At 44.7% G+C, this 16,898-nt stretch overlaps 1 protein-coding gene across 1 annotated transcript in view; it reads right to left on the reverse strand.

Moving 5' to 3' along the window:
- LOC138514720 (collagen alpha-1(VII) chain-like) overlaps window positions 1-16,898 on the reverse strand; it is a 1,453,166-nt gene that overhangs the window by 799,025 nt on the left and 637,243 nt on the right. The window contains exon 50 of the mRNA XM_069630120.1: window positions 2,379-2,414. Within this exon, the coding sequence (XP_069486221.1) occupies window positions 2,379-2,414 (36 nt within the window). The remainder of the gene's footprint in view (window positions 1-2,378; window positions 2,415-16,898) is intronic.

Raw genomic sequence — 16,898 nt, forward strand, 5'->3', positions numbered from 1 at the left:
GCGCTATTAGCAGAGCGCTAATTGCACCGGCTCTAATAGCGCCAATAAACCCCCATTAGGTCCAATGGATCCAAAGGGAAGGGCGATTTACCTCCCCACCGCAACTCAGGATCCAGCGCAAATTGCCCCAGACCAAGTTGCAGTAACGCTAATAACATTGGACAGTATCCCGGCGCAAGGTACCAAGTGGATTGCCTTCATTGAAACATGTTGGTGGTAACCCAATTGGTGCTCAAATATCACATAAGCCTTCCCAGGCGAAGTCTCCAGACGTGAATTAAGCCTTGAATAGTGACAAGGAAGGCATCCCCAATAGACAGTGCCCTCAGGTCCCCTGTGGATCTTGCATGTAGGGTATTCGAGGATATAAGTCTTCTTGAGGGCCCTTTCAAGCGACGATCACTGATGCGCTGATGCGCGCTTCACTTACCATGGCTTCCTGATCCTTGCCTTTATCTAGCACTGCAACATGCAGTGTTTCTTCAGCGTGATCGGTAGCAGACAGAAGCCAGCATGTCAGCACTATATAAAGCTCTAAAAAACATACATGCTCTTGCTGGTCTTATCTAGTCTTGGTCCAAGCGGCCCCTGAACATCCCAGGCTGGCAGAGCCACAACCATATATTGAAACATGGGACTCACACACAGGAGGAGCTGGTAGGCTCATCCCTGAAGTGCGGTCCTGTATGCGTCTTGTTTAAAGGGCACCACAAAACAAGGTGCTCCTCACAGCCCACTATCCAAAGTTACCTACATAAGGACAAAAAACGGGTACAAGGTGTAACTTTGGTGCTTGGAGGACCTCAATGGGCGGGCGGTGTTAGACCAGAATTCCCATTTGGGGGATGATTCTAGGGCCACTTTTTGGGGCCCCTCCACTTTCTGCTCCCCCCAACCCCCTGCATTTTATGGTTGCTTGCTCTCTTTTCGGTGGCCAGAGGGATATGGTTTGCATAGCCTAGTAAAGAATTGCTCCACCAGCCCCCAAACATGAACAGAGGCAGAAGTGAGAGATGCTGATGGAAAGGGGTGTCAATTACACCCTACCCACGAGATCTGACCTATGCTGCATTAGCAATGCATGCTTGGTCCCGAACATTCATAGGGACCAAGGATAGCACAGGGGCAACGTGCTGGTCTTGGAAGCAAGACCACACAGAGCAACAGAGGTTCGAATCCCGGATCCGTGCTTAGAAACCGAACTCAGGTATGGTATTAGGTGCGTTATAAACAAACTATTAAATCAATCAAATAAATAGGGTCATGCTCTCCTATCTGTGCAGCCACTGGCCTGCTGGTGAATGAACGACGGGCACAGTCATAGTGCAGTGGCCTCTTTTACTGTCCTCTCCCCCACACTCCCATTCTTGCCTAATGTAGTTCTCACAGGACTCGGTTAACTGGTGTTCAGTAAGAGCAGCAGCTGGGAGTGGGCTGGGAGTGGGGTCAGGCAGACCGTCTCCGGTAGACTGGCATGAGTCCAGAGAGAGGACTATCAAGTAGATGGATGAGGGCTGACATTAAACTCTTGAGCCATCACCTGGGGCACAAGCAAATAGGGGGTCCCACACTTTTATATTGACAGCTTGGACCTTCACAGGCAGCCAATTGAACTCAAGGTAATCGGATGCACCAACCTGGGGTGGGCATCTATACCCAAAGGCTGCCCTTGTTGCGGGCACTGGTATTTGGACTCTAGCTAATTCTCTATGTTTCTGCTTTTCCCACCTAAATTAACCCTGCAATCCAATTTCAAATGCAGTTTATTGTGCTCTGATGTTATTGGCCACTTGTGCATCAGCAGATCTCCCCCGCGCCCTCAACGGCAGGATCATGTGGTGCTCAGTGTTTCGAGTTGATCAGCACGCATTGTTCGTCTTGCTCGGAAAGAGGGGGGATCCAGTAATGTTAGCGAATAGAAAACGGAGAACGACTTTTTTACCAAAACCATAGTAACTAGAAAATACTGATTGTTTAATTAAAATGTATATGGGGGTTGGGGTAAAGTGGTACAAAGGGGTGTGGAGTGGGTTGGGAAGGGTTTAAAAGCACAGGCAAATGGGGGGGGGCTGAGGTGGGGAACCCCCAAATAAAAGAAAAGGAAAATGCTATTTATTTTGTTTAAAAAGTTTCAGTAAAAAAGCATTCTCTGAAATGTCATTCGTTAACAACACATAGACCCAAAGAGGGGAGCATCTCTGTGGTGACGCTGGCCTGCCTTGAGAACCATTAAGCTAACATAGATCATGCCATCGATGTCAAGGTGATTGCAAGATCAAAATATGGAAGTCTCATTGGAGGCACAGTACTGCAGGTGCTCTGCAAAGGGATTAGGGGAAGGCATGCATTCAAGAGCTGAGAGAATAGCAATACATTACCTTGCTGCCTGCCTCCCCTTTCTCTCCAGGGTTGCCCTGAGAAACAAAATAACACTTGGTTCAAAATCAAGAGGGTGCATGCCCAAAAGTGGATATTGCTGTAATTGTATTGCTGCATTAAAAAAAAAACATACACATACATTTAACAATTAATAATCAGGATGCATACACCACAAATCACATATGGAGAAATTAAAGTTAGTCTTACTCATAAACAAAAATCCATATACTATATATATTTAATTAGCTCTAATTTCATCATCAGAATTAAGTCCAGTCTAACTTTGCATTTATGTTTCTCCCCAGAAATAAAAAGAAATGAATCTCCTCTACAGTTCTGTGTCATACCAAGAAAGAAATAATCTGAGCTGTACCTGTCTGATGACCCCCCCCCCCCAAAAGAAAACGAATCAGAAAACAACGAAGCTGTAAAGATAGTGGTTTTTCGGTTTTATTTCATCCGGATTTTTGTAACCTTTTTAAAATAAATTAGATGGCTGGGGTGGAGGGAACGGTCTCCACTGACATTATTAAAAAAAATAGTGAATAACACCCAAAAACATTTTCAGAATGCAACCAAAAAAAGCAGTCTTTTGGGTCTAGTTTTTTCTCTTCGTTTTTTTTTAACTTAGAACCATATTTTTCACCTTGTTTAATGGATTTCCCATCACTTTTTTTTGTGCACCAGTTCTTTCTGAAATGCCTCCCACATTTCAATGTAATTATAGCATTTTCATGAGTCGGTCCTTTCATTGGCATAGTTTATCTTCCTCTAACTTCCCAATGTTACTTTTGTGAAGTGTAAGGATATAGTAGAGATCTCTTTCATCATTAATTGAGAACATGTGAATAAAATGATCAGTATAATGTCCTCATTTGTTTTCATAAGCTGCAGCATTTTTTATTTTTGGGGTTGTGTATCAATTATCGTCCATCGGCCACAGGTTGAAAGGGAACTCAATCTTATCTGCACCAAATTCTCTTAAAAAGCTTACTGCATACAGAGTTAAAACACATGTGTTCAGTGATGACAACATGTCTTTCTTCATACGCTAGGTATGTCTCCTCATGCCATGTGTGATCCACAGTTCTCTCTTTTCAGGCAAGCAAATGTATTCAACATAGTTTTAAATTCCTGAGAACCCACGTTTACCCACATTTCACATTGGGCGGGTCGGGGAACAGGTCCACTTTCACGAGTTCCAGGATAGTTCCAGCTCTAGATGCAGAAATCTTCCCAAAAAACAGTAAGTTCAAATGACAGGCTCATTCTGTGCTAGGATTCCTTGCCAAAACCCCACAGCCCTTCCCCACACATTTCCCTCAATTTGTGCTCACTCTAGCCTTTATTGAAGCAGTGGAACATCTGTGCCTAAATTAACTGGGGACTTACAAACGTATAAACCTAAATGGGGGCGTGGGGCAATAGGGGGCTGTAGACATAGACCTCCAAACCTCATGGCCAAGCTGAGCATTTCTCCAAATTCAGCCAAGTACTTCCTCCTTTACTTTAAGTCAAAGAATAACCCCAACTAATGTTCAGGCACCTTCTCAAAACTATAAATAGCAATACGCCAATCGTGCTTTTTATCTACATATGAGTGCATGTTGTATTACTGATTTTCACAGAACATATGAATGTATAACATATGTTGTGTGACAGTATGGCATATGGGTCTATGGCGTATTTGTATAGCGTTATGGTGTATAAGTGTATGGCGTATGAATCTATGGTGTTTGAGTGGCATATGAGGGCTTGGTAAGTGAGCTTCTGGCACATGAGTTTCTGGTGGATAGCATATGGGCGCATTTATGTACTTATGTATTTATTTATTTATTTATTTATTTATAGCCTGCCGGCAGCGCACGCACACACGCACGCACGCACGCATGCACGCACGCACGCACGCACGCGCACACACACACAACAAGAAGAGAAACAGGACAGAGCAGGTCCAACTATAACAGTAGGGTGAGAGGCCAAGTTACTTAAACAGCATAGTTTTTAGGGTTTTCCTGAAAGTGAGCACATTTTCTTCAATTCTCATTTTAGTGGGTGAGGGATTCCAGAACTGAGCTGCACGAACTTGGAAACATCTTCCCAGACCTCTGAACCATTTAAATACCAGACAGGAGATCTGGCCGAGGTCAGAGGAGCGCAGTGGTCTGACCGAGGAGTGACGGAAAATGACAGATTTTAGGTAGGAAGGAGCATTGGCATAAAGACAGCGGTGAACGAGGGTACATGCTTTGAATTTTATACGGTATTGTATCAACAACAAATGAAGATCTCTTTGATACTTAGAGATGTGTTTCTTCCAAGGGATATTCTTTATAATTCATATACCGTCATTTTGAATGCACTGGCATCTTTTTAGACTATTGGTGTTTGCCCTTAGTAGCAAAACATTACAGTAATTCAGCCGCGGCAAGATGGTAGCGCGAGCGATGGTAGCACAGTTTTCCTCTGTTAGGAGTGGCGTGATGTTTCTTAGCAGATGAAGATAATAATTATAATTTCTGCCAATCAGGTTGGTGTATTCATCGGCATTGAGTGAGGATTAGAAAATGACACCCATTGTCTTTACCTTATTCTGAACAGGGATGATGTTGTCGTTAATGAGGACATTTTCATATTCAGCGCTCTGTTTACATCTAGCCTGGTGGGAGCCAAAGATCAGGAGCACGGTCTTTCCTCCACTGATACACAGAGCCAGTTGTGTATCGTCTGCATAGTTAGTGAAAAATAGGTCTAAATTCTCCAGAAGGGAACAGAGGAGCTGGATATAGATGTTGAAAAATACCCGTGATAAACAGGCTCCCTGCGATACCCCACATAAGATGTAAGCTGGTGGGGAGAAAGTATCCCCCAGTGAATTCTAGATATTCGATGAGTCAGAAAGGATTCAAACCACTCAACTGAATCTTTGGAACAGTTGCCAGTAGAATAAAAAGCACTCAGAAGGCCTTGGTGATCTAGTAGGTGAAAAGCTGCTGAGAAGTCCAAAAGGATCGGAAGACCAGTCTTCCCTTTCTCCATGATCCCAAGCATGTGGGATTGGAAGTCCACTAACGCTGTTTCTGTACTGTGGGCTGGCCTAAAACCGGATTGACCCCCATGCAGGATGTTGTTTGTCTCCACAAAATATTGTAATTGTGTTGTGGCTACTTTATCCAGAATTTTCCAAAGAAAGTGGCAGTTTGTTGGGTCTCTAGGGTCACAATAAAAATTTTTGGGGAGCGGGTCATGGTAACCGGTTTGAGGTTGGAATATGTTTTTCACGAATAGAGGAGTTAACTATACGAGTCAGGAGGGAGGGCAAACACAGCTCCACGTTCAAGGATGATTTTGTGAGGGAGGAGGTTCATGATGGATAGTTACTTCTCCATGTCTGATGCTGAGATAGGAAGTAGAGAACATTGAGGGAGAGTATGTTGACCTCACACGGGAAAGGATGGGTTATCACTTGAGATATATGGACAGACAAGACCTTGTCCCTGGCCTTAGCAATTTTGGCTTCAAAAGCATCCTGAACTACCACACAGTCTTCAGGCTTTTCCAGTGATTTAAATATCTGGAAAGGTTTTCTGGATTTGTTTGAGGCATCCTTCAATTTGAGTGTTAAAAAAGTTATTTTTTGTTTCTGTTATTTGGAGTTTCCAAAGCTCCTTGTTCTCACTGGTAGGACGTTTGAACCACTTGGCTTCGAGGATGCATTTAGTTTTCTTAAGGGTGCGTAGTTCAGATGTGAACCAGTTTTGATGCCTAGGGTTGATTCTAGTCAGCCTAAGTCAAAACGGGGCAACATGATCCAACATCTCTTGGAAGGAAGTAGAGAAGGAATTGACCAAACGTTCTACATAATCAAAGTCGGTAGTGGATGCCATAATAGATTTAAGGCATGATTGAATGTCTGGGGATGAGACCTTTTTAAAGTTACGGTTTATGACCCTCTTCGTGGGAATAAGAGGTTTTTGGAGTTGGGTCTTAAGTTCTATTGAGAACTCGATTACATGGTGATCAGACCAGATGCATGGAGTAGTTTGTTTAATGTGAACTGTTAGGTTTTGGGCAATTACCCAATCTGCATATTATTTTTGTCATTTGTGGTTTCATTATTTATAACATGGTGTTCTATGATATGATATGATGTTTTATTTATATCGCGCCTATACACAAGTGTTTCAAGGCGTGACGAGGTGGGGAGGGGAACAAGAGGGAACAAGACAACCATCTTACTAGGCCCAGTGACATTGACATCGTGCACATTCAGGGGAGAGGGAAGGGGAGAAGTGCCAGGGAAAGGTGAGTAGGAGCAAGTGCAAGACATAGGATCAGACAATGAAAACAATAAGTTCGTCCAGCAGGTGGCAGTGCAGAAAAACAGGTGGTAGGTAAGTGCAAGTACAGAGGGTTGCAGATACAGCCCCAACTGCGGGGGGTAATGCAGGTGTGCAACTGGGAGGGCAGGAACCTGGGCCCGTGGTTCAAAGGGGAGCCAGGTAACCAGTGCAGTATCGGACAGGAGATCAGCAAGGTAGCAGAAGAGAGAAGGCAGAAGCAAAGAGGAAAGTCTTGAGCTGTTTCCGGAACCGGAGATGGCTCTGCTCAAGTTTCACAGAGGATGGGAGGCTGTTCCAGAGGGAGACACCAGTCGAAGAGAGAGATCTACCCCCACTCATTGCTTGGAAAAGCGACTGACCCTCAAAGAGTTGGTGGTGGAGGAGCGAAGTGCTTGAGTAGGAAGATACTTCAGAAGAGAAAGCTCGAGATATTTTGGTTCCAGGCCCCAGTAGGCCCTGTGGACAATGCAACAGGTCTTGCACTTGAGCCTTGAAGCCACTGGGAGCCAATGGAGAGATGTCAGTACTGGAGATATACGATCCCTGGGCTTGAGGCCAAGGACAAGTCTTGCAGTCCTGTTCTGGATGAGTTGCAGAGGACGGAGAGTAGAGGCAGGCAGATTTAAAAGGAGGCTGTTACAGTAGTCAAGCCTAGAGAGAACCAGATCTCTAGATACAGTGAGCTTCTGGAGGTAGGAGAGGAAAGGAAGAATACCTCTGAGGAGGTGCAGTTGGTAGTTCGACTTCTTAGAGACGTCAGAAATATGAGGAGAGAAGGAGAGAGAGGAGTCAAAGATTACCCTGAAGTTCTTAGCCTCGGAGGTGGGAGCAGGAGGAGGGTAAAGGGAGGACAGCCAGAGAGTGGCGGGAAAGAGGGGTGTGGGAGTGCCGATGAGGAGGATCTCCGTCTTGCTTGCATTCAGGCAGAGATCATTGGCGGCGCACCACTCCTGGATTGCAGTCAGACAATCCGGGATGAGAGAGGGAGAAGAGGCAGCAGAGGGGAGCCTAAAGGCATGCTGGGTGTCATCCGCATAGCACTGGAAATTGGTGTAGAGAGCAGCAAAGCAGTGGGTGAGAAGTGCCAGGTATTGGTTGAACAACCAGGGAGAAAGGTTAGACCCCTGGGGAACACCGCAGGTGGAGAGAGAAATAGGGTAGAGGAAGGACCCAAGATAGATCTGGGAGGGTTGGTCAGAGAGGAAAGAAGTCAGCCAGGCCAGAGTCTCATCAGCGGTTCCCAGGTTATCCGGATGGCATGGTTGACTGTGTCAAAGGCAGAAGAGAGATCAAGTAGGATGAGGACAGAGCGGAGATTAGAATCAAGATTAGTGAGCAGGTCTTCACAGATGTTCAGGAAAGCAGTTTCCGTTCTTCTGGCTGCTCTAAAGCCAGACTGATGGTCGTGGAGACAACCAACATATGTAGTATGAAGGTTAAGCTGGGAGATGACAAGCTTTTCAAGGAGTTTACCCAGGAAAGGAGTGATAGAGATCGGTCGATAATTAGCCAGAAGGGAGGGTTCGGCAGAGGGTTTTTTGAGAAGAGGGTGCACAACAGAGTACTTCAGGGGGGAGGGGAAGGTCCCTGAGGTGAATGAGTGGTTGCAGAAGTCAGACAGAGCTGGGGCCAGGGTGTCAATGTGGTCCTTGATGGTTTTGGAAGAACAGGGAAGAACCTGTTTAAAAGATGCTTTCATAGACTTGTCTTGAAACCTCGTCAGGGGAGAAGAGAGGAAAGGTAGAGAAGGGAGGGGCTTGGCCGCAAGGGGGGGGAGTGGGAGAGGAACGAGTGGAGGGACAGGCAGGAGAAGCCGAGAGGGTGGACAGGATATCCTGGGTTTTAGAGGTGAAGTGAGAAGCCAGGGCCGTGCAGAGGGCCTGGGAAGGGACAGGAGAGATAGAGACTGAGGCAGGATTTGCCAACACCTTGCAGATTTTAAAAAGTTCAGCTGAGTTGTTAGATGCCGCAGAAATGCGAGCTTGGATGTGAGCTCTTTTCTTAGTGAGGACAGAGAGTCGATATTGCCTTTGGAGCAGGCGGCAGGCCAGTTTGTCAGAGGATGTACACAATGCCAATCATTTCCTCTCAGCCACACTACACTTGCATTTAAGGGTGACGAGTTCTGAGTTGTTCCAGGAGTTGCACTTGATTTTAGGCTTCATGAAGATCCTCATGACAGGGGCAAGTACATTGAGAGTATTAGTGATAGCAGAGTAGAGCATGTAAAGAGCTGTATAAGGGTGTGAGTAATCCAGAGGTGCAGGAGTGGGAGAGAAAGATTTTAGAAAGTGTCTGTTCCAAATCAATGGCGTCTTTGTCCACAGTGTTTCCACGCCAGCGAGTAAGGTCACCCAAAAATAGTGTGGAACTATTTGGCCCATTAAATTTACTCAGAAGTAGTGCAATTTCCTCATTGAATTGTATGGTGTATGAGTGTGTGCATGTGCTTGTATGTCGTGTGTGCAAGGTGACCGAATGTCTGGTGTATGAGTGCATGGCATACGAGTATTTGACATATGTTTATGTCGATAAGTTTATAGAAAATGTGTGCATGACACATGAGTGCATGCCATATGAGTGCCTGCCATATGGGTTTATGGCATATAACTATATTTTATGGTGTATGGCATATGAGCTTATGGCATATGAATGTATGATATGTGAGCATGTAGCATATGAATGTTTGCTGTATGACTGTTGGGTGTATAGCATATAAGCTTAAGACATATAAGTGCATTCCATGGAAGTGTATGTTGTGTTAGCTTATGTTGTGTGAGTGTATGTCATGTGAGTGCATGTCATATGAATATGTGTCTTAGGTGTATATGGTGTAAGGCTGTGTGGTGTAAGAGCACTTTGGTATAGGAGCAGTGTAGAGTGTGGTATACGAGGATGTGGTATAAGAGCATGTAGCATAAGAGTGTATGGCATAAGAGCATTTTGGCATCAGAGCAGTATGGCGTAAGGGAATGCGTGGTGTAAAAGTGTGAAGTGTAAGAGTGTCTGCCGAAAGAGCATGCAGCATAAGAACACATGACATAAGAGCATGTGGTATACGTGTGTGTGGCATCAGAGTGTGTGGCATAACAGAACATAGCTTAAGAGCATGTGTCGTACAAGCATGTGGTGTAAGCTCATGGGCCATGAGAGAGTGTCCCATAAGAGCATGTGGCATAATAGCATCTGGCGTATGAGCATGTGTGGCATACGTGTTTATGGCATAAGTGAGTGTTAAGATGGATTTCCGAAATCAACCCTGGGGTGAATTTGGGTGGTCAACCTATTATGGTGAACAGAAAAGACACTGAAGTCTACCCAAACCCAATCAAGGCAGGCAGTAGAGCAGCAAGGCTTAGACTCCAGAGAGGTGTGAGAAAGGCTGAGGGCTACAATTAGACACACAAAGAGCACTCCAATAATTCCAATTAGAACGAGAAGTACAACAATTTACAATGATTTATTAGGCCTTTAAAAGACACACTAATCAATGAAACCTCTAGGTTAGTATTATCAAACAACTTCTACAAAATTCATATATACATTCATTCTTGTGGGTTCTAAGAAGAACCATAACAATTTACTATTAAGACGGTTAACAACAATTTAGCATCATTGTCATCAATACGTACAATAACTGAATGTGTTAAAGTCAGGGAGGAGAAGATACAGTAGAAACTATTAAGAGCAACACTAGAATAATCTGCTAAAACTTAAAAAGGTCCAGCAAAGAGACGGAATGGGTCCTAGTGGCCTAGAGTCATCAGTTCCAGAAGATATACTTCTGAGGTAGGTTTACTATTGGATTTGATGATGCCAGTGGTTGCAATTTAGAGTTCCAAAAGTTAAGAAAAGTTCAGCCAAATAGCTCTCCCAGTCCCACTACGCTAAGGAAGACTTTGGAGGGTTTCCTAGACTAGACCACCACTGATCTGAGTCAGGCAAGAGAGAGATTGGGCCAGGACTTACTTACGCCAATGTAACCATAAGGAGGATAGGGCGAGAAGAAATAGGTATGTTAACGTAGCCGCCTTACTCAGGCTTTCCCACAGACCACTTCAGAGATTTTAGATTCTATAGAGGACACGTCCTTCTGTTCTTTGTCCAGTCGAGGGAGGCTCAGGGGTCGAGGGTGCAGTGGTCTGTTTCAGAGGCAGGATTTACTTTCGTTCGGTCGCAGTACCTGTAGTACGGTTCTACAGACTGGCCAACTGGTCACCCTTGCCACAAAAGGATAAACCGTCTGTGGGGCAGGCATCCTCAGGAGATCTCCAGCGAGCGAAGAAGATGGGATTGCAACGGGAATTATTCACCAGGGTTAGGGTGGCGACAGGCAATCTTTGTAGCAGGCCCTGCACGGCTTGCATTGGGTCCAGAAGGCAGACAATTCAGCAGCAGGCGCCTTGTAGTACAAGTTGAAGATCCTCCAAGTTCCAAGGATGCACTCAGAACAGTGACAGCTGCAGCGAGGTAGCTCAGGAGAGAGCAAGTCAGTCTAGCAAGTGCTCCAGGGACACTTACAAAGGTTCAGCAGTCACGAGTCCTCAGGCAGGGGTCCAGGTATACCCATTATACCGTTCTTTTGCCGCAGGATTTTTCGTCGCAGGACTTTCCATCGCCATTTTTTTATCGAAAAAAAAATCATCCTTTTTTTTGGGGGGGGGGGTTTAAAAATTAAATAAATATTTGTGGGTGAAAGGGAATAACTAAAAAAAAAAACGGGGGTTTGGGTGGGTAACCCCCCCCAAAAAAAAAAAAAGAGTTTTTTTCGATAAAAAAACGGCGATGAAAAGTCCCGCGATGAAAAATCCCGCGGCAAAATAACGTAGAACCCCAGAATGGTTGTTCCCACTGGTCCAGGTTTCAAAGCACCAACAAGGGCCTTCTTGATATAAGGACAGATGTGCAGAGCTTAACTGGGACTTGGCAGGAGGCATTGCTGGTCAGCTGCAGTAGTCATCCTTGGGTCTTCAGTGTGCTGCACATATTTGTAGGGGCCTTGGTTCCAACAATGATGTGTTGAATGGCTGCAGGAGTCCCCCTTTTATCCAAGATTTGGACCGGAAGCACACCCAGGTCCACCAATTGCAAAGATCTGCACCATTCAAACTGGCAATGGCTATCCAATCATGGATAGCCATTGGCCAAACATTCTGCCTGTCAACAGACATGCAGGGACTCAGGTGTGGAGTGGTACCAGACAGTCGAAGTCCCCACATCCGACCATACACACAGACCAACACTTTACCCGAGAAAGCATACGCTTTCCATGGTAAAGGGCATTCGAAGGCCAACATGGCCAAAGGACAGGCAAAAATCTCATGGCAAGCCAGTTTAGAGTCTATGGTACTCTTTATGGTATTATGTGGTAAAATGCTAAAGTAAAAAGTTCAAAACAGAGTAGAAAAATATCCACTACCACCAGCCCATCCTGGATATATTGTATTTGTAACCCAAAAGTTAAAAAAGAAAACGTTATAAAGATACATACTATCCTAACTGCACTTCACAGTGAACCGGTGGGTGCAGCTTTAAAGAAATTCACTGAGGGAGACATAGGGCCTCATTACAGGTTTGGTGGTACTTCGCAGTAAATCTGCTGAAATACCACCAAGCAGATTTACTGTTACTGTTACTTGGTCTGGTGGAATTACCACCAAATTACAAGTGGCGGTAAGTGGTGTTAGTCCTCATTAGTTAGAGTTCATTGGCTCCATGGGGATTCTGGCAGAGTTACCGCCAGTGGTAATTCCACCAATTTTGCTGTTTATCAGTGGTTAAGTGGCAGATTTACCTCCAGACTTTTGCTGGAGGTGAATGATCCACTTCACCACCTAACATTTAGTATGTAGGTGCAGTAATGTGGCGGTAACGGAGTTACCACTCTGTTACTGCTATTTTTTACTGCAATGCCGTACTTGTAATGAAGCTCCCATTAGTGATAGTGTTATGGACTGATCAGTTTACCCATAAAAGTGAACACAAAGCAAGCAAAGAGGCAGAAGGCTTTACTTACCTCCATAAAGTCTGGTCTGCAGTCAAAACAAAGTAAGAAGAAATGGTGTCCATAGGAATCTATGGGAGGAAAGCAACAAAAACATAGGGCCTCATTACGAGTCCGCCGGTAACCGTTCTGGAAAAACCAGAATTACCCAGTAATTCTGGAGGCGGAATTCTGTAAATCCCCATTCCCATGGTGTCCCATAGGACTCCATGGGGATGGGGACCATGGAAAAACTGGTTCCGTCTATGACAGAGCTGGTGTTTCCATGTCCGCCTGCAGGCGGGTGGTGTTACTCCCGTCAGGTCAGACCTGGCGGGAGTGACACCTCCCACCTGCAGGACTCGGAATAAGCCAGTCCGGAAACAATGGTGGCAGCGGATTTACCGCCACCGTTGTTTCCAGACCGGCTGACTTGTAATGAGGCCCATAATCTTTCCTAACAGTGAGTGCGGCATAAGAACAAGTGGCATAAGGCCAAGTGGCCTAAGAGCACGTGGTGGAAGTGTATATGGCGCAAGAGCACATGGCATAAGATTTTATGTTACAAAAGAATGTGGCTATGGCATAAGAGCGCAAGCATACGAGCACGTGTGTGTCATAAAAGCATGTGTCGTAAATGTGTGTGAGATAAGAGTGTGTGGTGTGAGGCATATGAGTGTTAAGTGTGTAGGAGTCTAGCATCTAAGTGTATGGCCTATAAGTGGCATATGTGTATTTGGTTTAAACACATATGAAAAGCCTGCACTCAAACACATGACACTCACATTAAAGTGAGGTCTGACTTTGATGTGAGTTGCATGTGTACGGGAGGCATATAAGAGTTTTACATTTCGTACATGTATTAAATTTGCATCTCCTACACGTCTCATGTACATATGAAAACATAAAAAGTCAGACCTGACTTCATTGTGTTTTCTTACAAATAGTACTGTACATGCACAAAATATACCTCTGCTACACATACATGTGCAATTCCTATAGAAGATATACATACATTCTGCATATGCCTGACATAAAGATCCATTAAAAAACTTAAATATCTAGATTAAAAAAAATTACATTGAAAGACACCACAGCCTGATAAGATCTAGGTGCATGCAAAAAAATCCCGAGCATTGAAGTGAACAATTTTGAGATATTTGGGCCGAACAATTGATTGCTTTTCCTTTGGGAACAACCTATGTTAGAAGGAGGCCAAACTGCAATTAAAACAACCTTTCCTCTTTTTTAATATGATGCCATCCATTACGAATTCTGAAATTTTCCATTTAGGGCAGATGCCTCCAGAATTTAGGGTGGCAATTTTATGAGAATTTTCTAGTGAAGGGTTCAAAAGTAATTGGGAAATGCTGTTTTCTGAAACCCACAATACTAACAAAGGTAACACAATAGGCTTACCTTTCACTGTGCCATGCACTAGCATAATGCATATATACAAATACATTTACTATTTTGTTGCTTTGCTTAGCTGAATTAATTTACTGTGTTGTTAATGTAATGTGTAGGTAGTCTCACTTTGAGACTGACACATGTGTAAATGTTTGTATATACGTGTGTCTTAGATTGTTCCTGCTTGGTGTCTTCAGGGCTTAATACATGAGTATATTTTTGTACTGTGGGAGGCAGTGGAAATAAAGTGATTGAAGAACATACATTAATTAATTATAAGTAAAATGAGCCAATCAAAACGAAATGTAAGTCAACCCCATACTTGCATCTTGCTAGCAAAGCCTTAGGGCCTCATTACACGGTAGGCGGTAAGGGTTTACCGGTACCGGTATTTTACCGGTACCGGTAAATCCTTACCGCCTTACTACGAGGTCCCTTCGCGGGTTGGGGAATTTAACGCCTGCTTTTTGCAGGCGTTAAATTCCCCAACCCGTAAAGGGACCCAGGGAGCTAAGTACGGTACCGCAATTTGCGGTGCCGTAATTAGCGCTTCCCCATTCCCATTATGCCCTATGGGGCAAAAATGGGAATGGGGAAGGGCAATGGTGGAAGGGGGAATTACCGCCCCGCCAACCTTGGAATGGGGCGGTAATTCCCCTTTCCACCAAGGCGGTGCCAGTATTTTACCGGCGTGAACCATGGCGCTATTTCTCCGCCTACCGTGTAATGAGGCCCTTAGTCATTTTTCTCTTTCAGCAGATTCTGTGGGACACTGATGCATTGAATAAAAGCTGTGGCTGTGATCGTACTTATTCTCAGTGAGTTGTAAGCATTCACAGATGACGGGATTGGATAAGTACTATTCAGGAGGAATAAAACCCAGGTCATGTTGGCCCACGTAATGGCTCGGAATTTTATGGGCTGGTATGAACAATTGACTGCACAAACAAGAGTGGAAGCCATCATGGTGGGGGAGGTGCCAATGTCCCTAGGCATGAATCCTGGGACAAGAAGTCATGTGATGTGGAAACTGAAAGTGAACACTGTGAAAATACTAAGGATAATGAAAGGATGTTTTGTATACATGGGAGAAGGGAATGTGTTGGTTGGAAGGCCTATTGATGAGTTCCAGAATGTTCTTTGGTTTCGAATTAGTCAGGTGGCTATTGACCTGTAAAGAACAGAGGTTTGGAGGGTTAGATTAGAGCAGTCTATTCCCAGCTGACGTCGAATGCTGTTTCCTTGCCTTGCAAGACAACAAATACAGCTATCTCTGTCATTACCCGCAATTGATGATTGAGCTTGATTTCTCCGACATTACTTCTATGTGGACTCTAATCTTTCATTGTTTTATGTGTGGTTACCTATACTTATACACCCCCCGTGCCCCACCCCACATCCCCTGAAGACTGCCTTACTACTGAGTCTATGTTACCTTAATGATGTTTGGCTAGACTAAGTGTCAAATACTGTGTACACTGGCTAGTCTGGCCTCTCAGCCCACTCTCCCAGGGTTGGTTCTGAAAATACATCTTAACAACAGCCAATAGGAATCAGGCAGCGTTCTTAGGCAATGCTTCTGCTCATTAGTAGGCTACGTGCAAAGCAGACACAGACAGAGCCTGGAAATGATGGTGTGCTAGAACAGAGGCAGCCCACAATAACATGGCAACATATGGGGAAAATTGCCTCTTGTATTGGAGGAGGGCAGGAGGTAATTCCCTCAAAGCAGATATTGATGAGAGGGGGAATGAAAACAAAGAGACCGAGATATCAGTGAGGAACTCATGGAAAAGGGAGAGACCACCTTACTGGGAGGACAGAACTAAATTCTGCTGGATATTTGCTTTATCAATGCTACACCAACAAGCATACCCGTAAACAGGATCTGCACACACGGGCCGGGAGAATAGCTCAGGGGCCACACCTCGCCTTGGAAGCAAGACAACTTGGAGCAACAAAGGTTCGATCTCCGGGTCCACGCTTAGAAACCTCTGGGTATTATGCGTATTATAAATACACAAGGACACATACATGCTCGCAACTGATTTTTGCTGAAGAAGACACAGAGGAGTAAAATGATTATAACCAATAGAAAATATACTTACAAAACAATAATAACAGAATGGGCCTCATTATAACAGTGGCGGCCACGGTATGAACAGTGCCTGTAAGGCACCGGCAGCGCTCATACCGGGCCGTCACATTATGAGTTCTGCTCGCAGGTTGCTGACAGCCCGCCAGGTCACTGTCACTGTTATCAATGGTGCCGGTTCAACCATGCTCCCCACCCCCATTCTGCCCTATGGGGCAGAATGCAGATCGGGAGCCCAGCATTACCGCCTCCCCCGAATGGGCAATTACCGGCCCACTCATCTCGTAATGGGCCGGTTATTGCCCAATCGCGGGATGTGGTGCCAGTTGCTCATAATGAGGCCCAATGTGTTGGTTAGAATTGTGAGGTTGATAGGCTCTTCCAAAACATTAAAATAAATCAATTTAAAGCATTCATTATTTTTAAAACACTCATTGCACAACTGTACACCACTGGTCTTTCACTGGTGCTGGGCACCACTGCACTAGTTCCTATAAAATGATACTTCTTTGAGCAGTGTATGAAGAAAGAATGACTGCATCATTCATTTGTGCTTAGCATGTGACTGGCTCTGTCCCAGCCCTACAGGACTGTCAGATGCATAGGAACTCTGCATGAGCTCTGCATTCTTTAATAGTACCCACCTTAATGGTATGCATTTTGCCAACTGTTGAAGATTAATAAGCGG

Source organism: Ambystoma mexicanum, chromosome 12 (genome assembly GCF_040938575.1).
Source record: "Ambystoma mexicanum isolate Mex_15411 chromosome 12, UKY_AmexF1_1, whole genome shotgun sequence".
Lineage (NCBI taxonomy): Eukaryota > Metazoa > Chordata > Amphibia > Caudata > Ambystomatidae > Ambystoma > Ambystoma mexicanum.